The 25675-nt window shown below is 35.8% G+C and overlaps 1 protein-coding gene across 2 annotated transcripts; it reads left to right on the top strand.

The window, feature by feature from the left end:
- Positions 1–5783: 5783 nt before the first annotated feature.
- LOC122052741 (chromophore lyase CRL, chloroplastic-like) lies at positions 5784–11080 on the top strand. 2 transcript variants are annotated; one of them, XM_042614423.1, is made up of 10 exons: positions 5784–6077; positions 6185–6234; positions 7583–7643; positions 7762–7797; positions 8858–8908; positions 9433–9525; positions 10339–10443; positions 10618–10710; positions 10823–10936; positions 11024–11080. In XM_042614423.1, exons 1-10 carry the CDS (start codon positions 5898–5900, stop codon positions 11039–11041), a joined length of 801 nt encoding a protein of 266 aa, XP_042470357.1. In that variant the 5' UTR covers positions 5784–5897; the 3' UTR covers positions 11042–11080. The 2 variants fall into 2 exon arrangements, with proteins under 2 accessions (XP_042470357.1, XP_042470356.1); XM_042614422.1 differs by lacking the exon at positions 11024–11080 and having other exon boundaries at positions 5785–6077; positions 10823–11005.
- Positions 11081–25675: the final 14595 nt, after the last annotated feature.

Here is a 25675-nt window from a genome sequence, read left to right on the forward strand (position 1 = left end):
TACATATGATAATCATCATGAAATACATCAATATTTATAGATATTCTAAACATATTCCTAGTCAATTGGGGTGCCTAATAAATAAGGATAAAAGGTTGCTCAAGTTAAAGACTAGCATCTGTGATGTAGTGTACTATATTTCATTGATAAGGATATATAGATGTTTAAGCATATAGATGGATTCTTATACGATGAGTTCATCCAACAACCCTCACACAGACTTTTCAAGTGGTTATCATTTATCGAGTGGATAAGTCCTTGGTTGTAGTTGTACTAGTAATTCTTATAACCTGGGACAACACTGAGGCTCTATATATTCGAGCTGCACTTTGACTCATTTACCGACTCTATTAGGGTCATCAGGTGGTGAGATTGGGTATAGTAATGAAATATATAGGAGTCAGTGCATTGTAATCAGGGATTCACCACACATCCGCGGATGTGGATATCTTATGTAATGTATTGTTCTATAGTACATAAAATTTCTGATCAGAGTTGTAAGATATACTTTAAGAAAGGAGTTTTCTAGTTGCACATACGATGTCACTATAAGAAACATCATATAGTTATCAAATCAATATATAACCCTCGATGTACCAATAGTTGTAAATACGACTAGGATATATGAGATGAAGAAATTGGACTGTACATTAACCATAATTGATTGTTTCATGCAAGCACTATTCAAGAATACCTAGGGAGTCATGGGGCGATGCTACTAGATACTCTTATAATGATTCGTTGGATGTTAATCAAAATTAGCTTTGACATCATATAATCAAGTAGTTGATTATAGGATGAGGCTATTAAGGATATGCCCGTATAAAGGATGAGTATAGTCCTGAATCACAAAGAGTTGTGAACTCATGATTAGCTGTATCTCTGAACCATTGAAGGTCACACAAATATTGATTTCCTTATTTCCCGTTGAGAAAGTCAAAATCCAAGTAGTTGAATTTAGCGAACAAAGTTTGATATGATCAAATAGTGAATTGACAACTAAAGTTTGATAAGATCAGATGTTATTATTAATATGATTATGATGAGACTAACATATCTTCATTTTCCTTGAAGAGATGATGAGACACATATCTCTTTAGCTTCCTTGGAGAGATGAAGAGATACTTATCTCTTCATATTCCTTTGAGACGTGAAAAGACACATATCTCTTTATATTCCTTGGAGAGATGAAGAGACACTCATCTCTTCATCTTCCATGGAGAGTTGATGGACTATAAAGAGAATGACCATCCTTAGAGTTATCAAGATTTTTTCTTCTTTAGTTGTCGTCTCCTCTTTAGACGATAGAGATCTTCCTATTTCTTCCATCAAGAGAAATTCATCTCTTTGTCACTTGTTTTTATAGCTTGTAAAGTAGGCAACTTTTGTATTTCATCTTACTTTTTTTTTCCTATTTGTTGATGTCATGACTTTCGTTTTCCTGTTGAATTGCTATATCATGAAAAAGATTTCAAAACTTTGTTTTGAGTTTCGTCGGCATTGATTGTGATTTCAATTTGAGAAATCGGGAGAAATAAAAGTTTTCATAGCATATTAGGGTAGATATGGAAGAAGAAATCTGTCGATTAGATTGGAGAAAATCATGTAGGATTTGAGGGAGTAAATTATGGGTTCCTTATATGATGCCGGAGATTTCTTTTTTCTTAATTTTAAATTAAGAATAATTACTCTTTCATGAACTTGCGTAAGTAGTTGGCCTTTTGAAAGCCTGTTTTTGTCATTGGGTTTCTTCCTATAAGTCAACATAAATAATATTAAATTAACGAGTTGATTCTTAATTCTCCGTTCTATGCTATGCAATTGTATGGAAGTTATGTTAATTATTGTCTTTTATTTTTATGTTGATAAATTCTTCGGTTGTAGGGTTGTTTTTCAAATTGCCCTTGAAGATTAAAGAATTCTTAAATTTATCATGATGCAAAAGTATTCAAATCAATTGACACAACAAACAGATCTCGTGGACATATAATTTATGATGAAAATTAGACAATTTCTTGAAATGTAAGGGATGAATATGAAATTGGGCATAAATATAGATAACCACGTGCTGAAATTATTTCATCATCACAAATCCTTTTAAAATATTTTAACTTTTAAAATTAAATAATTTATTTAATTGATAAAAAAAAAAGAGAAAAGTGAGAGAAATGTCTCTTTCTTCGCCCTACGCACTCTTCCCTTTCTTGTACCCGTCTCCGTCTACTCTCTCTCTCTAGAAATTTCAATTTTTGAAATTAAATAATTTATTTAATGATTAAATTATTTAATCGATTAAACAAATAAATAAGCAAAAAAAAAAAAAAAACAAAGGACAAAGATGTTTTTTTCCTCCCTATTGACTCTTCCCTTTCTCTGTACCCTTCTCTCCCAAATACCTTCTCGTCTTCTCACTGTCAGAGACTTACGTTGAGGATGTGTTTTGAGTCGAGGCCTCGAGGGGATGTGGTCCTCCGGGTCCTACTGTAAATCCGCCTCTAATTGTTGTTCTACATGATTTTGGTCTAATTGTTAGGTTAGCACACAGTTGAAGAATGAAAATTTTAAATTTGTATCATGCCTGTGACGTGATTAATATTGGAACAAGTTAGGTTTGATCAGTCCAATCGAGCCATTTGACACGACAAGATCAAGCATTTCGTTTAGCCCTTAGGTCTTGTCGATCTATTCTTCCCAATCGGTTTAGTGGGAATGTGAATCAAATGGACCAGAATAGTATAAAAATAGTAATATTCGAGTTCGAGTTTAAAAAATATACGTGATTTTCTAATTCGATTCGAATTTCACAAATATAAGTAATTTTTGACTCGGTTTGAAATAAAATTCGAATTCAATCCTAGTTGGCAGAATTAAACTATAACTCAAAATAATTTAAATTCAAGTTTAATTCGAATGGTTCAATTTTTTGCTTCAAATGCCCTTTATGAGCTTGTTGGGGAGGAATGAGGAAGAAAAGGAAATTTTATTTTATTTAATTTTAATCGAATAAAAAAATAAATAATAAATAATCACCGTCTATCCATTATTTTATGGACAAATTACCTTATACTTTTTATATGTAAATTCAACTTCCTCCCGTATCAAAATGTATCGTCACTCTTTACATACAAACTTTGATGTGCTTCAACTCCTTAATGTACATTGATTCATCAAATTATTCTATTTTTAGATAAAAAAAAATTAAAATGAGATACAATTTCATCTAAATTCAATATATTCAAACTAAAATATATTGTTAGTATTAGCCCTAGTATCATTTATGAGATGATTGTAAAGAGTTCATTTTGTATCATATATCATTATTAATAAAAGACAAAGATGGTTATTATATTTATTTCAGTTCAGTGCCAATTGAATAAGTATAATAATATCTTTAGGTAGTATGTTCTTATCTACAGTATATTAATTGGTTGAATTGATAGTGAGATATTGTAAAGAACACTACTCTTAACTATTCCTAGTCGAGCATTAATATATAAAGACAATATTAATGTGTTGAGACTAGCATGTAGGTCAACGGATGACTTGATCTCACAAGTCATGAATATGAGATATCAGGTTGACACATGAGTATATATTAGAGAATATATACTAAATGATCTGCCATGAGAATGTTTCATGGATCGTCGTATGAGTGTCATAAACATTCTCATGCGACTATTGGTATGAATAGTCCTTAGACCTGAAGTCACTTCGGTTCCCTACATAAGGAGTTGTATACTTTGGTATCGTTAAACGTCACCCGTAACAGAATGGACTATAAAATCGATCACTGGATATGCAATAAATTATGCGGAGGGATGTGAGTGATGGAGATGAGATCTATCCCTTCCATATGACGGAAGCGATATCTGTGGGTCCCTTGATTAGTAGGACATAAGAAAGGATGATCGTGCGTAAATGAGTCAATATGAGATATTGAGCTCATTTGTTTAAGTGTGTCTACTTGGAGATCAATAAACACAAAGATTGATAAGAGGATGACACAGTCTATGCTTCATTGATCAATCTAGATATCAAAGATAGAGGGACCAAGTCATACAAGATAATAGTCACGGACAGGTTAGGTCGGATCTCGACTTTCTCGTCACTTGGGTAGCAATGATGCCTTGATAGATGCCACTCATTGTTTATGTATCGCAAATGTTGATTTGGGTACATTGCCAACGTTATGAGAACCTATAGGGTCGCACACAAAGAACAAGTTGATATGGAGATGGGTTCATGTGATGAATCAATGGATTAAGTGTAATCCGAATTTGACTTATTGAGTTAGACTCAAAGGGTCCAATTGTTGGACTGAGTCGAGCTGCTTGAGAATCAATGGGTTGGACTCATTGGGTGAACTTGAGTTCGCCAAGGGAGTTGAATGGTCAAAATTGAACCATTGGATTGAATGGTTAATTTTGAGCCATTAGATTAGAAGATGAAAGGGTGGAGACTCTTGGTATACCATGGGATGGTTATAAATATCATTTTGGATGATATCTTACAAGATTTTTAAGAGAGTTTTCATGTATTGAGACCCTTGACATTCTTCTTCTTATTCTTCCTTCCCCCTCTTGGCTGAAATCACCATTGTGGTTGCTAGCACAATCTTGTGATTTCTTCTCCATCTTGCTTTGTTTGTGAGACAAGCAAAGACAAGGCTTGTTCGTGTGGATACCATAGAGTCACGGACGTGTGATCGTGCTGAGATCCGAGCTGTCGGGAGATCGTGTGCACGCATCAAGGGTATAATCCTATCATCTAACTTAGTATAGATTGTTTGTATGCAATGTTTATTTCCTTCGCATGGATCTACTGGATAAGAGGATTTAGTAATTTTTCCGCTGCGCTTCCGTGTATTTAGCGCTCTAGATCCCAACATATAGTATTTTCTATCAAATTGAATACGATTTTTTTCCGCCTGACCAATCAATTCAGAGCTCATACCAATTGATTGAGAGCTCATATCAATCAATTAACTTAGGCTCTCAATCGATCCAGCCTAAGTCAATCGATTAGTATGACTCCCAATCAATTCAACTTAAGTCAATCGATTAGTATGACTTTCAATCGATTGATAGGTAGTAAAAAAATTATTCTTAATTTGATAGAAAATATATATATTTAATTTTAGTTAAATAGTGCTGAATTTAAAAAAAATTATACTTTTTTTGAGACTTTTGTGCTTATAAAAAATAATAAGCGTTTATGTTCTCTCATGACAAATCAATCGATTGTCGATCGATTTTTAATTAATCGGAGTTATCTAATTGATATAAAATATATTAGATTCTAATTAATTGTTGTTAAATTTTGAAGGAATTATATTTTATTTTAGATTTTTTTTATCTAAAAATATATATAGATAATTAAGTAAATTATTGTGCATTAGAGGGTTGAAAAGGAGGTGAAGTAAACTAAAGTTTTCAGGAATGAGAATAAATTTTTTCGGGTAGAAAACTTTCCACGGAGGAATTGCAATTTGTTGTTATTTTATAATGGATATAAACAATGTAAAAGATATGCATTCCATCATTTTCACCTTCAATAATAATAATCAATTAGATGACAATCGTTATCTAGAGATCAAGTATTATAATAAAGAAAGTGAGGTTTTTTTTTAAAGGAAAAATTATTTCTATGGTTAAATTATAGTCATATTTTATTCATTTCTACTTTTAAAATACGTTGATAAAGATAAAAAAAAAAATCATAAACATGCTTATTGCTAATTCCTTAATTAGTAAAATGCAGGGGAATTAATCTCAGTAAGAAAGAAGGCCTTATCTTTCTCCAATCTCCGTCTCTGGCTCTTGTCACGTGATCAGATTTGAAAACATCAAAATTCGCAGAGCAAACCGAAAACCCTCTGGAGCCACCGGAGAAGGAGGATGGTCTCGAGCGCGGAGCCGAGCAGCAGCAGCGCCGGTACTGGGCCTGGCCGTGCTCGCGGGCTGGTCCTCAAGGCGCTGGTGTTGCTGGGTGGCGTCCTTTTGCTGAAGCGGCTGAGGAAGTCCACCACCAGATGGGATCACGCCGGCGCGGTCACGAATTCCCTCGTCGGGGAGAAGGTTCCCTCACGGTTTCCCCTTTCTTGCTTTCTGGGGTTCTTTTTGTGTTAGGGTGAATATGCAAGGCGTGGTAACTGGTCGGTTTTGACCTTTTCTTCCTTGTGAAGTTTTCTCGGGAGCAGGCTCGCAGGGATCCTGACAATTACTTCAACATAAGGTGCGGGCGAGATTTCTCTACCTCGTTTTTATCCTTTTATGTTTATTCGAATTCCTGTTCCAGTAGCACGTATCGTGAACTTGTGCTTACCATTTTATCTCCCCTGATTACGTTTGAAGTGAGGATCACTGAAATTTAAGAATACTACTAACGGCCAATCACATATGTCTTTGTCTTCGTCCAGTCACATAGACGTTTCGTTTATCAATATCATGATCGGTTTATTTGTCTGGGCCAAGAGACTGTGAATCTTGAATTGCTATCCGGTGTTTTTCATGAATTCATTCTTTAATCTTGTGCATTAAAATTCAAGTCGTTAAAATAGTTTGGATTGTCAAATCCCTTCTGTAATGGTCAAATTTATCAACCTCGTTCACTTCCCTTGCCAAATTACTTATCTTTCCACTGTGAGTTAACATAAAAGAAAAAAATTGGTAAGATGCCAAAAGAAAAGAAAAATCCGTTTCTTGTTTTTTAGATGAACTAATTTGAGACCGTATTTTTTTGAGGATTTAATTGTATTATAGATTTTCCTTTTGAGAAATGGTTCAAAACAAGTGAATGACAATGAGAATTAGCAAGCTAAGTCTTGCCTATTGGAAAAGATATCACTATTATCATTTTCAAGGATCATGCCTATGGCTATAAATGAGATGAATGAAGCTTGATTATGTTCATGCTTTTTCATTTAAAAAGATAATTGAGCTTGAACCAGGTTCATTATTTACCAAGCATAGTATTTTGTGTTCAGACTTGTTTACTAAAAGCTTACTAAGCTTAAAGCCTTAAACTGAGATTGAGCTTTTACTAAGCTCAATTAGAGACTGGGATGCCCTTGTAAGTTATCTTAAACTTGATCCAATAGATGAAATTTATATTATTTGTTATTAGAATAACTTGGGACCTTAAAATTTGTCATCTATCAAAGAAAATAATGTACACTATTATGAATTTATATAATATATTGTTTTAAAAATACATTACAACCTTACAATTTGTAGACTATCAAAATTATTATACACAAAGTGTCATGAATACATAAATGTATTTTGTTCTTTATATGTTTGAATAAACATAAAAAAATCAGATCATCAATGAGTCTTAGATGAGTTTGTATACAAGTATGTTTCACAAACTTTGTTCATGGACATTAAAGAGACTAGCTCTCTAGCATTCAAGGTTGCTTTTTTTAGTCTTTCCTAGCTTAAACATGTGTTTAAGCTTATTTTATTTTATATTCCTTCATATTAAACAAGCATAAATGAGTACTTATTGATCTTGGTCATCAAGTTATGCTAGTTTACCCTAACTATGCTAAGTCTTCTTTAACACTTCTACTCCAAAACAGAATGATTACATGCCCAGCGGCAGAGATGGTAGATGGATCAAAGGTTTTGTACTTTGAGCAGGTCACTTAATTTTTCTTTGATGTTCTGCAACCTAGTTTCTTTATGTTTTTTCCTACTTCCCCTATCATATATTCTCAAACTGAAATTAGTTTTTTTTTCCTTGAATTTCTTTTCACAGGCATTTTGGAGGACTCCCCAGAAACCTTTTCGACAAGTATGTTGACTGCTTCTTGAAAATAACGTGCTATGTTCTTAAGTATATAATTTTTAACTAGTTCATTCAAATCTCTCCTTTGCTAGTTAAATAGATGTTGCACGTTGATTGGATTACTTATCTTCTTGTCAATTGCCATTTGACAACGTTATGAATTTGAAACTTTGATATACGACACTTGGACACCTACTTGTAAGTGGACAATTAATATTTTTATTGATCATGTGTAAAGTTTTTTAAGATAGATGTATCAGACACTTGGATTCATGTCGGATACTCATGCTTGTGTCTGAGTAACATAGGGTTGAAATAGGTGATGAGAATAACTGTATCTACCATTAATATTCTACCTGAGTTTAGGTGCTGAATGGTAATTGCTCAAGCAAGTAAGATAACTTCTATAGGGAAATTGAAAGCTAAATCTTTGTTTGGAAGCATGCTATGATGCTACATAGGAATACTAATCTTTCTTCACCTAGTTCATTTTTTGTCCGAGTATGCGTCTTGATTATTTGCACCAGAAGAATTTTAAGCATCTGTTTCTATGACAGCTTTTTGACTTGTTCTACAGGGCAGTTCCCCCTCGAGTCATGCTAAACACTTCATGCTATTTCTTTGTTCTTTAGCTCTACCTGAATCTGTATTTCTCCTCCTGCAAAATGTTTGCAATTATAATTTCTCTAGTGGACACTGTTGTTCTATTTCTTCAGATCTACATGGTTAGTGTGGTGTTTGTCAAGGTAGTCACCATTTCAAAGGTATTATAGGTGGTTTCTAAACTGGCATAATTGATTCTGCCTTGTCACGTTTTGGAAGTCTGAAATGGTTAATTAACTTGAAGTAAACTGTACAACTGACTTTTGTCACAGTTTTTACCCCCATTGTCTCTAAGAGGCATTCGTTTGCTTGAATGACTATAATTAACAGATGGCATGTCAGGTTGATAATTCTTGCATTTCATGAGTTGATCCATTATTTACCCTTCTCTAGGCTATGGTATTGATTGAGAATTTACTAACATGCTACCTGTCAACTGATTGCCATTTTTTACTTGCTACAGAGATTTTACATGGTGAAGCCTTGTCCAAAAGAGATGAAATGTGATGTTGAGGTTAGAAACAGTTGTGTTTCCCTTATTTGTTTTGCTTGTTTAATATATTCTGATTTGTGTTCTCAATTCTTAGGACTAGTTTCATTTTGACATGGAGCTCAATTTTTCTTTCTCAATTTGGCCTTTAATTCAATTAAAAAAAAAAGGACAGCCCGATGCACGAAGCTCCCGTCATGCGGGGTCCAGGGGAAGGATCCATTGTACACAGTCTTACCCTGCTTTTTGCAAGAGGCTGTTTCCAGGATTCGAACCCGTGACCTATTGGTCACATGGCAACAACTTTACCGTTGCGCCAAGGCTCCCCTTCCCTTTAATTCAATTAGATATGTCATTTTGCTCCTGTTGCTATCTCATAAGTTTATCATTGTGTCTCAAACTGGTTCCTTCGAGTGCCAATAGAACACCTAATTAAACTAGGTGGACTAAAATGGGACAAATGAAAGTTGAGGGCTAAGAAAGAGTGAAATAAGCTCATTTACTCATCTTTTTTGGTTTTAACTCTTTAAAATATTTTTGATGGACAGTTGAGTTCATATGCAATAAGAGATGTGGAGGAGTACAAAAATTTTTGTGACCGTCCAAGGGATCAAAGGCCACAGCCTGAGGAGGTCATTGGGGTATGGTTTACTTTACTGTAATTTTTTCCTTAGATCTGTCTTTTAGCATGACTGTTGCTTGTGTTGTGTATAAAAAGATTAATCCTGAAAAACAAGCCAAGTATAATCATGTTTGGATGTCCTATTTTTATCATGTAATCTACAGGTTCTGGGTAATGAATAATTTTGTTGACTAGTTCTCTACATTGACGACTAAAATTTATTCTGTGCAATAATTTTGCTGGAGAAATGTGAAGATATTTGTTGTCATTACCCAGTTTCTATGCACTAATCGTGGCAGTTAAAGAAAAATTCATGATGGTTTGAGCCAACAGATTTGTGTGTGTTTTATGGGGAGCTCTGTGGATTTAAATTAGAGGTTCCCTTTCGTAGTGAAGATTTACAATTATCTCACCGGATGTTCTTGATGGATATGGTTAAATTCACATAGCTAATCATAGTAGACAGGGACCATGGTGCCAAAGGTTTTTAATTATTAACGCCATATTGCAATTAGTAACTATATTCTGTTTAATTGTTCTCCCTAGGAGTATTACTTTACACCTTTCATTTAGTGGCTAACCTTTACCTTTGATAGGAAACTTGATTTTTTAGGAGAAACAAGTAAACCAACTCCATATGCAGTGTAGTATCCTTTAACTTATCAGGCTATGATTTCCGTCCAACTGGAAATTTTTATGGTAGATATATTATAGAAGTTTATTTCCTATAATGTTGTTAAGCATCGGTCGGCCACATCCCACGCTCTGAGAAGGAACAATAGTTGTTTGTTTCAATAATATTTTTGCATTTTGTCATCGCTTTCTTTTTCAGGACATTGCAGAACATCTGACAACTATTCACCTCTCGCGTTGTGAACGTGCAAAGCGTTGCCTGTATGAAGGCACATGTCCACCGGGTGGCTTTCCTAGCACATGGGTATCCTCAGAACTTCTCTTCAATTTTTATCTTAATTTCATGTAGATTTAATGAAATCCAGTGGTTTATTGAATTGAAAAAAAAAAACAACAAATAGCGAACCAGAGGGATTTACAAAATTTTAGTTTCAGCTATACATAATCAATTAAACTAAACACTGCTCTTCCTTTTCAGGGTGGTGCATTATACTGTTCGTCTGAACTCACTATTCACAAAAATGGCGAAATACATACTTGGGACAGAGGATACGACGAGGGGGGAAATCAGGTGAAATCTTTAATTGTGATACCACCTTCATGCATCAGTCGGATCCACTATTAAAATGCGTGTCAGAACGCCTACCAAGGTGTCTTACTGGTTATATTTTTGACTTAAGCAGGTCTGGGGTCCGAAGGCTGGTCCTTACGAGTTTAAGCCTGCAAGACCGTCCAGCAACGACGACATGTTCTTCTCACCTTTGAACTCTCCCCCAACATTTTCTTTGGATAAGATGGAAAGTTCTTTTGTAGTCAACGGGCAGTAACCTTCGCAATCCAAATCTAATAAAACTTATTTCACTTTTTATTCTCTCCTAATACAGGATCCAACCTTCCAATAACTCTCGTTAAATAGAAACAGTTTGAAACACTGTCCTCCATTTGGCCGGTGCAAACAAGGCGGATCATATTACATGGGTTGCCACAGCTGGGTCATATGTCATGCTGGCGCTGGATGCTCATCCCTTGGATGAATGCTCTTCGTTATTACAATGCTTTGTGCTATCTGAATGTCATCGATCTTATAGTTTGTATCATTGTTCTTTGCGGTCCTAAATGCCATCACAGTGGCATGCAAGGATGCAAGGAGAAGTAGGCATCTTCTCCATTTTTTACCCCAGAGCTATAGTGCAACAGTTAAGCATTCAAGTCATTTGAATCCTAATTGTCACACACTGCATGGATTTTTTTTTTCTCTGAGTACTGCTCGATTTATCCGCAGGCATTTTCCATGCACTGTAGGCCAGGCACGGAAGTCTACAGGTGCCATGGCACTAGATTTATTGTGATATAAGGACAGTACTCAAGAGTCAGAACGGAGTTTTGTGGACAATTGTAGTACAAGTGACCAGTTGAACAAGGAGATTTCAATCTCGATGGTGGAGAATGGATGATAGAGCTCAGATCCAAATCTCGTGTTTTGCTTAGATTCTGCAGAAATCTTGCCCATTTGTGCATTCTTAATAACATAACCAAAATAATTGTATTATCTTGGCACGTATTATCGAGAAAAGACAATTTACCAATGCTTTGCCACGAGTTGCCTCTGTGTGATGCCTCCCTTTAATTTGGCACGTTAATCTCACTTCAACTCAACTTGGCTTTGATTTTGGCTCGATTCGAGTGGATTCTAGTTGATCGACACTCCTTTAATCTTCACTAGTAATGTTCCCAATGCTCTCAAATTGAGACTATTAATTAGATTCTTATAATTTGCTATAATTTTCTCATATCATATTTGGAGCTATTAGTAGAAGATAGTGCTTAGAGCATTCATATTAGCTATCCTATCCAAATATTTTATTCTAAAATTTATGTAGGGTAGTTAATAAATTTTTACATCAATTATTCTATTCACTCTTAAACTTTTGTATTTATAAATAGTATTTTTTTTTTAAATTTAGGAAATGAAGTCTATTCCTTAACATTACAAAGGAGAGAAAAAAAATAAAAAAAATTGATATATGATATAGTGAAAAGTAAATATCTAAATTTAATAAAGTAAATTTTTATTATAAATTATATATTTTAGATAAAGAAGTTGGTATGGATGCTCTTAGCATCGAGGAAAATTTTTTTTTATTAATTGTTGAAAATGATATTAAAGGAGTTGACTAGGCAAGCAGGCTAGGCAAGCAAGATACGAATCTACAATTTCTCTTCTACTAACGAAAAGTTATAAGCAATAATAGGATCTCAACAATCTAATAGGCAAGCAAGATTAGGGATGGCAACGGGGCGGGGCGGGGGCGGGTTTGCCATTCCCATCCCTACCCCGTTCTCATTTTTTCGGGTTCGGGGATTCCCCGAACCCGAACCCACGGGTTCGGGGATTCCCCATCCCTGCCCCATTTCTAAATTTAATTTATATTATTATTATTATTATTTAATAATAATTATTAATGATAATATTAATATTAATATCAATATCAATAATATTATTATTAATAATATTTTCAAAAATTTTAATATTAATATTAACACTATTATTAATATTTTTTTTTAAAAAAATATATTATTATTTATTAATATTAATAATAATAATATTCGGGGCGGGTTTGGGATGGGGATAGTATTCCCATACCCGCCCCAAACCCGCCCATCCTCAAAAAATCAGGGATCCCCATCCCCATTTCGGGTTTTCCCCACGGGACCCCAAACCCGCGGGGAAAATTGTCATCCCTAAACGAGATAGAGTCTACAATTTCTCATCTACTAACGAAAAGTTATAAACAATAATAGGATCTCAACAATCTAATATTTAAGAAATTGAATACGAAAATATACAAGATAATGAAATGATGCAAAAGGTATCCTTAGAATTGGAGAAAACAGAAAAAAAAAATGTGAAGTTACTAAACCAAGAGTTGGAGTGATAGAAGTCTTGAAGGAAAATTATAATCTTGATGCAGAAGGAACGAAGAAAAAAAATGTGTGCAAAAGGTAGAAGCAAAATAATTATAGGTTGGGTTTAAGAAAGCTACTCATTTGAATTTTATTTATCATAAGAGTATAGAAGGAACACTCTAAAAAATTTTCAAGGGCCTAATATGGACATGTATAATAGAACCACAAATCCTTTTGATCCATCAAAAGGCCTCTACATCTCTATTTCTCAGATGTCTTTCTATAAGGTCATTGACACACTAATGTGATTGATATTTCTAACTACTTTGAGGAAGGTGTCACACTGTTGACACATTAATATGATGCATATTTCTAACTACTTTGAGGGAGATGGCAATGTGATGGATGTTTCTAACTACTTTGAGGAAGGTGGCACATAGTTCATTCTCCAAACTTCCCTTGCAGGATAGTAAATTTTACGGGGTCACATGTGGTTCTAAGACCTACTTTGTGGGTAGTAGTTTTGTGATATATGCCCATAAAGAAATATATTATTTTATTTGAGAAAAATTTTAATAATATATATTTTTTGCATCCATATTATAGATGTTTTGGAAATGTCAAAAATCTCTAAATTATTAATATGTGACTTTAAATATTGTATATAAGCATTGTAAATAGAAGGATAATATTTAAAATATAATAATATAAATTTAAACGTAATTATAAATTAAAGTTGAGATCTTTAATTTAAAATTACTAATATGGTTCATTATATTCGAAATGAAACGATCTTATCTGAATTGTTAATAATGAGATTATTAGAATGAAATGTTTTATATAATTTGATTATATATATGACTATTAATTTTGAAACTCTAGTAATTTTCATGACAATTAGAGCATTAGTTATTAATCAATGATTGTTATATATAATCAATATATCTTAATTCTGAGTAATTAATAGACTTCTATTTGTAATATGATATATTTTTTTACTTATCAAATAATCATACAAATAAAATAGTTTCAGAAATTCTTGGTATTATAGGAAATACAATAAAATAAATAGTCAAAAATATTGATGTACCAGATGAAATCTATTCTTTCGTAAAGATAAGTAAGATAAATAATTCTCTGTGTTGATTTGAGACTTGAATAATAAGAATATTCAATTTATGATTATATCATAAATACATTATTCATTAGAGAATCAATGAGACTTAAGGAAAAAGATATAATTAAAGAGGTTAGTGAAAATTACCTAGCTTTGATTATGAACCATTTATGGAGAATCGATTTGTCTATAATGACTATATCAATGGACTATTCATTATTCTTACATAATTTTAAATTATAATTTTAAGAGTGCAATTCTAGATTTATAATAGAGTAACTTTAGAATTAACAATATTGATTTACTAAGTTTAATCTATTATCAATATTATTAGAACTTGAGATTATAAGTTCATATATAGTTCCCATGCAGCCATGCTATTTCGGGATTACTTTTAACAATTATAATAAAAGTATTAGATTTATTAACGGAGAATTGTTGAATTTTAAGTTACTATATATTTTTTTAAAATGGATAAAAAAATAAAAAAATATTTTATTTTATAATTTTGTGCCAATTTTTTTTCTCAATCAAATAGTTTTTTAAATTAATTTAACTGTATTAGATATTATTTTGTGATGAAGATTTAAATATATTCATTCTACTAATAAGTTTTAACTTATTAATATTTACTTTTTCTTTAATGTTTATTGGATAAAAATTTAGGAAATAATAATTGAATTATGGAAGAGAGAATATATAATATATATGATGCGTTTGGTTAGAATAATGTAATTAAATTTGTATTGTTATAAAATTTATAATGTAATGTAATTAGTATTATATTACTTTGTTTGGTGAAATAGTTGTATATTAAGGATGTAATTTTTTATTATAAGTGTGATTACATTCTTTAGTCTGATGTCCATTATTTTTTATAAAAAATGTAATTCATATTATTATAAAATGTTAAAAATATCTTGCGACCTCTGTCGGTGATAGTCGGTGAAGGCAATGGCAGCCGACGGTCACACTCAGTTGGTGCAGGAAATGTACTATGGATATATTTGGTATATTAAATTTTAGGGTTGAAATCCAATATAGATTACATGCTATTAGCTTTGTAATCCATATTACAAAAGTTTATCTTTTGTAATCCAAATTACATTACATTACAAGTTTAAAATTATACCAAACAAAATAATCAATCTTGTAATATAATCCTGATTACATTACAAGGCCGATTACTCCTCACCAAATGCAATCTAGGTGGTCGTGAGTTGCCTATAAATGAGTGAGAAGGATAACAAAACTCTTTCACTTTCTCTCTCTATATATGTTTCTATCTGAGATCGCTCTCGGACATGAGTCACCAGAGAGCAACTGTTGTGGAGAGAATCCTTGATGATCCGTTGACAAAGAAAGTGTTGGTCCTGTTGCAGCCGAGAAGAGAGGGGGGGGGGGGGAGGTGAATTACCTTGAATTTACAAATATACCTTTCTCGTTTTTTCAATTTAAGTTAGACAAACACTTAATTAAAGTAAAACGGAATAAAAAGAAAGTATGGACAATCAGATTTACTTGGTTTGCAAGCAGAAGACTGCTCCTCTGAGGCAATGAAAGTTCACTAAGATCTCCTTCTATGAGTGAATCATCAGAGGTGGAGAAGTCTCGTACACACGTTAAAGAATTGAAAAGAGAGTGCAAAATATGGAAATGATAGTACAGAAAGTGTTGTGTATAAATGAAGAGGACCATGACTCTATTTATAACCTACTGGTCGAACTAGCCTTTTTGCTGATGTGGTATCCTCGAGCACTTGGACCTACTCTCAGATTTACTTGGTTTGCAAGCAGAAGACTGCTCCTCTGAGGCAATGAAAGTTCACTAAGATCTCCTTCTATGAGTGAATCATCAGAGGTGGAGAAGTCTCGTACACACGTTAAAGAATTGAAAAGAGAGTGCAAAATATGGAAATGATAGTACAGAAAGTGTTGTGTATAAATGAAGAGGACCATGACTCTATTTATAACCTACTGGTCGAACTAGCCTTTTTGCTGATGTGGTATCTTCGAGCACTTGGACCTACTCTGGGTGCCCCCAGCGGTGCACCTTATGTGCTCGCAACTGTTATGCATCAGTCTAATGATAAGCCTTTAGCCTCGCCCGGGCGCCTGGACAGGTCCGGGCGCTTGTAGTGTTGTTGACATGGACCCGAATGTCATCCACAATAATGTCTCTTCGATAAGGTGCCCCTGCTGTGCCAGGGTGGTTCGAGCATCCGGACCCTTTCTAGGCGCCTGGACAAGTCAACATGATGTTGACTTGTCTGGCTGCTGCTCTGATCACCTGGGTGATTCCAACCATCTAGAGTTGAACTCACCCAAACCCAACTTCGGCCTTCTCCTTGAGCAGACTTCCACTTCGGCTTCTTGTCCCTTAGAAGCGTCGTTTGTATCCTTCTCATCCGTCGGTGTATTCTTCCACGACACCCCATCCCTCGAATGCACTGAGTCCATTGAGCGCTAGGTTCTCTAAGTCCGAGTGGCTTATAGGCCAACCGTCCTCCTACCAAAGGTCTTAGTGTTAGGCGAATAACAAAGCCTTATGGAGAGTGACACGCTGATTGTCATCTCTCCTTGACCTTGACTTACACATCATTGACTTTGACTGTCATGTTATACTTGGGTCTACCCTTAACATCCCATATAACTAGTCTCCCTTTAAATCTAGTTGAAGGAGGCTTATAGTCGACTGACTAGACCCAAGTCCTGTCTTGTACCTACTCGACTGCCCAACTTATTGGCTCAACTGGACGAACGTGTGTCTGTCCACCCGTTATGGCTATTCTTAGTCATATTTTTTAATGAACTGGTAGTAAGAGGGCTGATATGCCCAGTAATGTATTACTGATACGCGAGATGACATTTTTTAGTGTAATGATTTAGTTGTCTCATCCATCATAAATGTTCATTTATGGGTGAAGGTCAAGTGTCCCACTAACACATTCTTTGAAGTGACAGTTGACGCATGCCTTTTCATATGGAGCAACAACACTTCTCCTTTGCAAATCAATGACTATGAGTGGGCATGCTATTTTGATCAAACGGTTGTGGTGGGGTCTTATCTCATGACTATTGTTTAAAAACCCTAAGTGGTGCATAGACAAGTCACTTTGTGTTTCATCTTCTTCGATCCTCTCTCCATCAATTTCCTTCGACAAACTTGTCTTTCTCTCAATCTAAATCAGTAAGTTCTTCCTCAGACTCTTTGCTATATTTCTTACATTCTCTCATGGCCCAAGAATCCATTGCTCCTTGGTATACTCTCACTCACTTGTATTTCAACAGTAGTGATCAAGAAGTTCTTCATCTTTCATTTGAAGTGTTGGTCTAGGTGGGCCGACAAGAGGGGGGTGAATTGCTTGAAAAAAAAATGAACCTTTCCTGACTTTCAACTCAAATTAGTAGCAATAGTATAATTATAACAAGTAAATTAAACAACTACAAAATGAAAGAAGAGGTAAAGAAATTTACTTGGTTACAACCTAGGTGGTTGTTAATCCAAGACAAATGAAAAACACTAAAAGTCTCCTTCGATGAAGGCAGAGAAGCCTCTTACACTCATTGAATGCTCAAATAGTTGTTAGGAAATGAATACAAGAGTTGATGTTTATTTTCTAGCTCTAGGGGTGTTTTTATAGCCCTTGAAAAATTCTATATGGGGCTGGAAGGCGCCTCCAACAAGCTGGAAGGTGCCTCCAGTGAGGCAAGCGAGGATAAAAACTTTATCCTTGCTAACGGCCAATTTTTGCCCCGTCTAAGATGCCTTCAAGTGATTGAAGGCACCTTCCATGAAGGCTTGAAGATGCCTTCCACCAGAAAGGTGTGAGGGTGCCTCCAACAGTGTTGGAGACGCCACCAGCAGCTTCGTTTTGCTCTTCCGTTGTTCCGTTCGCTTGTGTGATTTCGTCAATCTGGAATTGGGTTCACCCAGATCCATCTTCCAGTTTTCTCCTCGAGCAGGCTTCCTCCCCGTCTTCTCGTCTCTCGAACATCGTGCACGTCCTTCTCGTCCACCGGTGTACTCTTCCACAGCACCTCGTCCCTCATATACACCGAGCCCATTGGCTCCCTTCTCATGCCATCATTCTCGCTAGCTGCGCTTTCCACTCGACTTCTTGTGTTTCTAAGCTCCTGCACACTTAGACACAAGGATCAAATATATAAGACCTAACTTAACTTGGTTGACCACATCAAAACAATCACGGGGTACTAACAATCTCTCCCTTTTTAATGTGCATCAACCCAAGTTAAGGTTAGGGTCTAACAGAATAATAACAAGTTGCAAATTTTTTTTTTACAATATAGAGAATTAACCAAGTTAACAAAAATTGTAAAAATTTGAGCAAAAATAGTAAAAATGTTCTTACTCCCCCTTAACTTATACTTATCTCCCCGTTTGATCACATCAAAATATATGAAACACTTTTCTAAGGGTATCTTACAAATTTATAACCATTATCCGTCTTAACAGTTAGATAATTAAATATTAATTTCAATAATTGGCTTCCAGGTTGTGATGAGGTACTAGGCCTTCTTGAGTATTAGAACAACAACCACTTCTAGACAAAGTCTTTTAAAGAAAATAAATATTTAATTTTTTTTCTGAGACTTCTAAGTTTATTTTTTTAAAAAAATTGAATGATAACACTTTAATCTAAGCAAGATCTTGGAACCCAGTATAGGTTCCCACCTACTAGATCTACTAAAACTTTGGGAGGTACGTAACTTCTGAGGATTTTTCTAATTTATCTCTGGTATTTTCTAATGTACCAATTTAGCCTACCATACTTTCTAAATTTTGATTTTTGAAAGTTATTCAATTTTAAATATGCATCTTCATTTTTTAAACTTTCGATTTGTATTTTCAATTTATCGTTTTCTAATTTTAAATTATCAAATAAATCTAAGGGGCATGCATTGATTTATTGTCTTTTCAAGTCTATATTATCTTTTTCATATTTTACTAAACCTTTGAAAAGAATCTTAATAAATTGAAATGACTTTTCAGGAGATAAAGCACGTACCTGACTTACCTTGTATTCTAATACTCCCCTTTATCGTAGCTTTCCTCTGATAATCCTCCCTCTTCATCAATGCTCATCTCTGAGCTGCTTTCATCTTCCTTTTGATGGTTTGTGTTGGGACCGAAATGTAGCTAGGGGGGGGGGGGGGGTGAATAGCTCAGTGCGCTCATCTTTCTCTTCGTTGCTTGTTTCTTCAAGATATGCAGTGGAAAATACAAAGAAACAAAATACACAACGCTAACAAGAAGATTTACTTGGTATCCACCTCATAAGAGGTGACTAATCCAAGGATCCACACACTCACGCAACCCTCCACTAATAAAACACTTCTTTATGGTAACTACCAAAGGCGGAGAAGCACTACAGGTTCACACTACAAGAAGAAAGGGAAAGGGAACAAAATACAAGCTAGAAGCTTACAAGTTAGCACAAGAAAACTCTAACCCTAACTTTCTTCTTCTGATGTAGATCCGCCTCTTGACTTGGACAAACCTCCAAGAACCCTCAAGATCTGGCGGTGAGAACTTTATGGAGAAGCTTTGGAAGCCCTGTGAAGATCTGAGATGAAACAGTGTAAGTTCTGCGGAGAGAACAACTCGCCAGCAGCTAAATACGATGCCAACGGTCGGATCCCGATCGATTGGATTGCTCTCAATCAATCGGGGAGGCTTTGGATCGATCGGTCGATCGATCCAGAGCACCTCTGTGCTCTCGAGAATTGCCTGAATCGATCGGCTAATCGATCCAGGGCTTATCGTGTGAAATCACACCTCCCAATCGATCCACTGATCGATTGGGGGGCTCTGTATCGATCGACCGATCGATCCAGAGCTGTTCTGTTCGCGTGACACTTCTCCCCAATCAATCCACTGATAGATTGGGAGGAAGCTTGTCGCTGGGACTCACCCAATCGATCGGCCGTTCAATTGGACATGAGCCAATCGATCGACTGATCGATCCAGCTCCTTGATTTTTGCCCAAAATCAAGTCCAAAGCCCCTTAAACCAACATCCGGTCACCTATGACCTGTTGGTACATTATGCCTAGCATCCGGTCACCCTTGACCTGCTAGAACTCGCTCACCAAGTGTCCGGTCAACCTTGACCCACTTGGACTTATCTTCACCAGGTGTCCGATTAACCTTGATCTACCTGGATTTCCCGTGCCAAGTATCTGGTCAATCCCTTTGACCTACTTGGGCTTCCCAACACCAGATGTCTGATCATCCTTGATCCATCTGGATTTTCCTAGTGCCAAGTATCCGGTCAATCCCTTTGACCTACTTGGACTTCCCTTCTACTTAGCTTCACTCACTAGGACTTCATGTCTGCCTGGCTTCACTCACCAGGACCTCATGTCTGCCTGGCTTCACTCACCAGGACTTCCCTTCTACCTAGCTTCACTCACTAGGTCTTTCACCTGTCTTCACTCACCAGGATTTCTCTTCTACCTAGCTTCACTCACTAGGACTATCACCTGGCTTCACTCACCAGGATTTCTCTTCTGCCTAGCTTCACTCACTAGGACTTTCACCTGGCTTCACTTACCAGAATTTCTCTTCTCAATCTCACCACATGAACAATTGCACCTGCAATCTCCATGTCTTGTCTCCATGTATTGTTAAACATTGAAACCCAAACATCAAGACTCGAGCTTGAACCAATTCAAGCTCAGTCAACCAGGTCAACCTTGACCTAGGGAATATTGCACCAACAATCTCTCCCTTTTTGATATTTGACAATACCACTGACAATACCACATTTAAGTTAGGCTAATCCCATAGCCTCAACTCCCTTCATGCCACTAGGTAATGAAGACGTAAGTTAAACCCTACATTCTTCCCCTAAGAGGGCAAACTCCCTCTTAGATAATGAGAGCCTAACTTAAACCCTTCATTCTCCCCCTATTGACACACATTAAAAAGAAACTCTCCCCCTGAAGAGTTACTCACCATTATTCACAACTTCACTCATTGTGCACAACATGATTCAAATAAAGGTCTCATACCCTTTATTTTCATCAAATGCTCATCCTTGAGCATATACCACTAAACAATGAAGATATCCACTCTCCATTATATTCCAATGCTCAACCTTGAGTATTTTCACTAAAGAAGGTAAAACCACCTTCCAAGGTGTATGAAAATAATTTTTCATATCCTTAAAGAGTAACTCCCCCTAAAGATATGCACGTAACTTCTGTCATTGCACCAACAATGACTTGGAATCCCTAAACCTTTAGGAAACCCAAAATAGAAGTTTTGAGATTCATAAATTCAATAATGAAACCAAACCTCAACCTAAACCTCTACTTAGTCTTCCTTAACCAATCTGTCCTTGTTTTCATCATGAAAACTCCCCCTAAATGTATACAAATGTATTTTGAGAGGTTAGGAATGATTTCCTAGACTAAACAAGGGTCAAACCACTGAAAATCAGCTTTCCCAGTTGAAATCAGGTTCCCCAATTGATTGGAGTTGGGTCCCAATCAATTGAACCAGCTTGAATCGATCCACTGATCAATTCAGGAGGGCTGGATCGATCGGTGGATTGATCCAGGAAGCTTCTGTTCGTGAGAAGCTTGCTCTCAATCGATCGCCCGATCGATTGAGACCTTTCAATCGATCGGGTGATCGATTGAACGCCTGATAGTTCTGAAATTCACCTGCGGTGAATTTCAGAAACTCCCCAAAAATTCCCTAAAATTTTAAAAAACATGAAAATTTGTGTAGACACTATTTAGGGCATATAGTATCATGGAAAAATAGTTTTCTAAGAAAATACTTCATATTTTCAAAGATTGACACAAGCTTAAAAACTTGTAAAAACTTTAGTGTTTTCTTCAAGTTTGTGCTCGACTATTCAATGATGATTACTATCAAAAGATAGCCTTCACCAAGGTTTTCCAAAAGCATTTTAAAATGATTTTCAAAATCAATATCCAACCATGTTCCTTGGGCTCAATGCACATGACTTGTACATTAGCTTTCCCAATGATTGGAAAACACATAACTATGTATTTTGATGAACTTAAAACTCATAAGAATGTGCTAAATCAACATCTCGAGCTTTGTTCATCATCCTAACATCTCACTTGTATTTAATGTGTACGAAACCACATACAAGTCACCTTATATTTCTTTTATGAGATGTAAAGTTTGGTTTTGCCCTAATCTAGGGATCATGCATATCTATCTAGGCATTTTGAATTATAGACATCCACCAAGGATGTTACTTGTTAATTAATGCCATTAGTCCTTAATAAACAAGGAATTAAAATGATGCATGATGATGTTATGACATACATAAAAAATAAACAATATTCAAAAGAAAATTTTCTATAACTATATGATGTATGGATGACATGACATGATATTTTTGTGTTTTTCATAATAAGGCATGAGTACAAACACAAATAAATAAATATGATGTCATGGCATTTGCTGGGCAAACAAAGCATGGCAAGTTAGCATAGATAAAATACCTAGATTACCTACCTAAGTATCCTTAACCCTTAACTAACTTAAAAATTTAAACCCTAGATTGCCCACTATTTCCCAAGAAAATATCAGAAATCAAATTTGACATTTCTTTTGCTTTTCCTAATTTGTGCCAATTTAAATTAAGCATATTCCTCAAATTTTGGCACAATTTACTCTTCTAAAGAGTAATCAATTGAGTTAAGGCTTAAATTTGCCTTTATAACATACCAAAATCCCAAATTGGTAGTTCTTATAATTTTCTCAAATTTGTGTCATTTGAAATTTCATCTAATTTCTTAAAATATGACACATTTTACTCTTTCCAAGAGTAAACCCTTTATCCTTTTCATTTTCAAATGTTAATAATAACCTTGAAAATGCTCCTTGAGTGGCAACTTCATCATGATTGGGTTAACTACTCTTCCACTTAGAGTTGACACTCTCTAACTCATCTATGGGGTAGAGAAGATGCTCCTAGGAACCCAAAACCTATTGGTGCTCCTTGGATGCTCTAGGTACTCACTAGGGATAACTTCCCTAGATACCTTCCTAGTGACCTTGTTTGGCTTCTTAGAAGCCTTGGTCACATTTTCTAGGTCAACCCTAGGAATTGCTTCCCTTGTGACCTTCTTTGTGACTTTCTTGGACTTCTTAGAAGTCTTAGTCACATTTGTTGCAAAAATACTCTTAGGAATAACTTCCCTAGTATTCTTGACTTGACCACTAGACCTAGGATTTGTTCCATAACTATATGGAACTCTATAGTAAGTAGGTACATCCTTTTTGGTTTTAGGTTTGTATCCCAAACCTCTATAGCCCTTGGATGACCCTTATTGTCCTAAACCTAGATTTTGCTCATTTTGCCCTTTAAGGATATTTTCCATCCTTTTTAGGGTCTTTTCCATTTTATCAAGCCTTGACCTCAAGACTTGATTTTCTATCATTAAGTCCTTAGCTTTTGGTTTTTCAATGATTCCATGAGCATTTTTGTTTCTAGGCTTATAACTATGGTCCCTAGTGTTATTACCTAGACTTTTACCTACCTTCTTAACCCTAGGTGTGGTAGTCTTAGCATGGAGAGCTACATGTTTTTTCTTAAAGCTCTCATGCTTTCTATTCTTATGGTAAATAACATTAAAATGATAAAAATTAGAACTAGCATGCTTTTTATCATTATTCAAGGGAGTAGGCTCAATAAATGATACCTTTCTTTTTACCTTAGAGACTCCCCCTTGAGTTGTGCTTCCTCCGTGAGCCTTGACCGCTTTCTTCCCCTTGGGACATTGGCTCCTATAATGTCCCTTTTGATTGCAAGAAAAACACAATGTGCTCCTTGCTCTTCTTTATTCCGGGAGCGGTCTCTTTGGGCTTCTCCTTGCCCTTTTGTGCCACTTGGCCCTTATTCTTGGCCAATTTAGGGCATTTAATTTTGTAATGCCCTTTTTCCCTACACTCAAAACAAATGATATGATTTTTGTTATTTTCTATTGAAATTGTTATATCTTTGCTTATAGGGGTGACATCTTCTCCTTTTAATCCGGAGGTAGAAGCTTCCTCTTGATCCGAACTTGATACTCCTCCAATAGATTTGTCTTGACTTGTGGAGGTGGAAGCTTCTTCATCCTCTTCTTCTTTTGACCCGGATGTGGAGGCTTCTTCTTGATCTTGATCCAGTGTCAATGAAAATTGCTCCCCCTCAATCCTAGAGGCGGAGGCTTCCTCATCCTCATCTTGTACATGGAACAAGGAGTATGCTCCCTTCTTACCTTCTTCATTGCATTCCTTTGAAGATGAAGTTTCTTGGACTTCCTCTTCTTCAGAAGTTGAGCATCTCTCAACTTCGGAGTCCTCTTGCTCTTTATTTTGATCCAATGAGTCGCTCTCTTTGGATTTTTCTTGGTCTGGTACAGTGGAGGGGATATGATGAATTGATGCAAATTTGCTCTAAAGTTCCTTGGCATCCTTGAACTCTCCAATTTTTCCAAGAATGTGGCTAGGCAATAGATTGACCAAAAGCTTGGTCACTTTATCATTGGCCTCACATCTTTGGATTTGTTCTTGGCTCTACTTGCTTCTTTTGAGAATTTTGCCCTTTGAATTTCTTGGAGCCTTGAACCCTTCCATGAGAGCAAACCATTGCTCTATCTCCATCATCAAGAAGTTTTCGATTCTTGATCTCCAAGAATCGAAGCTTGTCATTGTGAATGGTGGAGGCACCCTCGTATCGAATCCAAGTCCGTCTTGGAATTCCATTTGAAGTTGAGCTTGATAAAATCTTTGACTTGAAGAATTTTGCTCCAACTTCTTCACCCTCTAGCTCTTTTCCCTTTCCGGCGATGATTCCGGTGAAGAGCAACCTTGCTCTAATACCACTTGTTGGGACCGAAATATAGCTAGAGGGCGGGTGAATAGCTCGGTGCACTCGTCTTTCTCTTCATTGCTTGTTTCTTCAAGATATGCAGCGAAAAATAAAAAAAAATAAAATACACAACGCTAACAAGAGGATTTACTTGGTATCCACCTCACGAGAGGTGACTAATCCAAGCATCCACACACTTACGCACCCTCCACTAATAAAACACTCCTTTATGGTAACTACCAAAGGTAGAGAAGCCCTACAAGTTCACACTACAAGAAGAAAGGGAAAAGGAACAAAATACAAGCTAGAAGCTTACAAGTTAGTACAAGAAAACCCTAACACTAGCTTTCTTCTTCTGTTGTAGATCCGCCTCTTGACTTGGACAAACCTCCAAGAACCCTCAAGATCTGGCAGTGAGAACTTTGTGGAGAATCTTTGGAAGCCCTGTGAAGATCTGAGATGAAACAGTGTAAGTTCTGCGGAGAGAACAGCTCGCCAGCAGCTAAATACGACGCCAACAGTCGGATCCCGATCGATTGGATTGCTCCCAATCGATCGGGGAGGCTTTGGATCGATCGGTAGATCGATCCAAAGTGCCTCTGTGCTCTCAGAAATTGTCTGGATCGATCGGTTGATCGATCCA

Source organism: Zingiber officinale, chromosome 3A (assembly GCF_018446385.1).
Source record: "Zingiber officinale cultivar Zhangliang chromosome 3A, Zo_v1.1, whole genome shotgun sequence".
NCBI classification, from domain to species: Eukaryota; Viridiplantae; Streptophyta; class Magnoliopsida; order Zingiberales; family Zingiberaceae; genus Zingiber; species Zingiber officinale.

Coding starts and splice junctions, on each gene's coding strand:
- LOC122052741 (XM_042614422.1), top strand. CDS start 5,898: ATGGTCTCGAGCGCGGAGCCGAGCAGCAGCAGCGCCGGTACTGGGCCT. Junction 6,235..7,582: donor GACAATTACTTCAACATAAG/GTGCGGGCGAGA, acceptor ACTCCAAAACAG/AATGATTACATGCCCAGCGG. Junction 8,909..9,432: donor AGATGAAATGTGATGTTGAG/GTTAGAAACAGT, acceptor TTTGATGGACAG/TTGAGTTCATATGCAATAAG.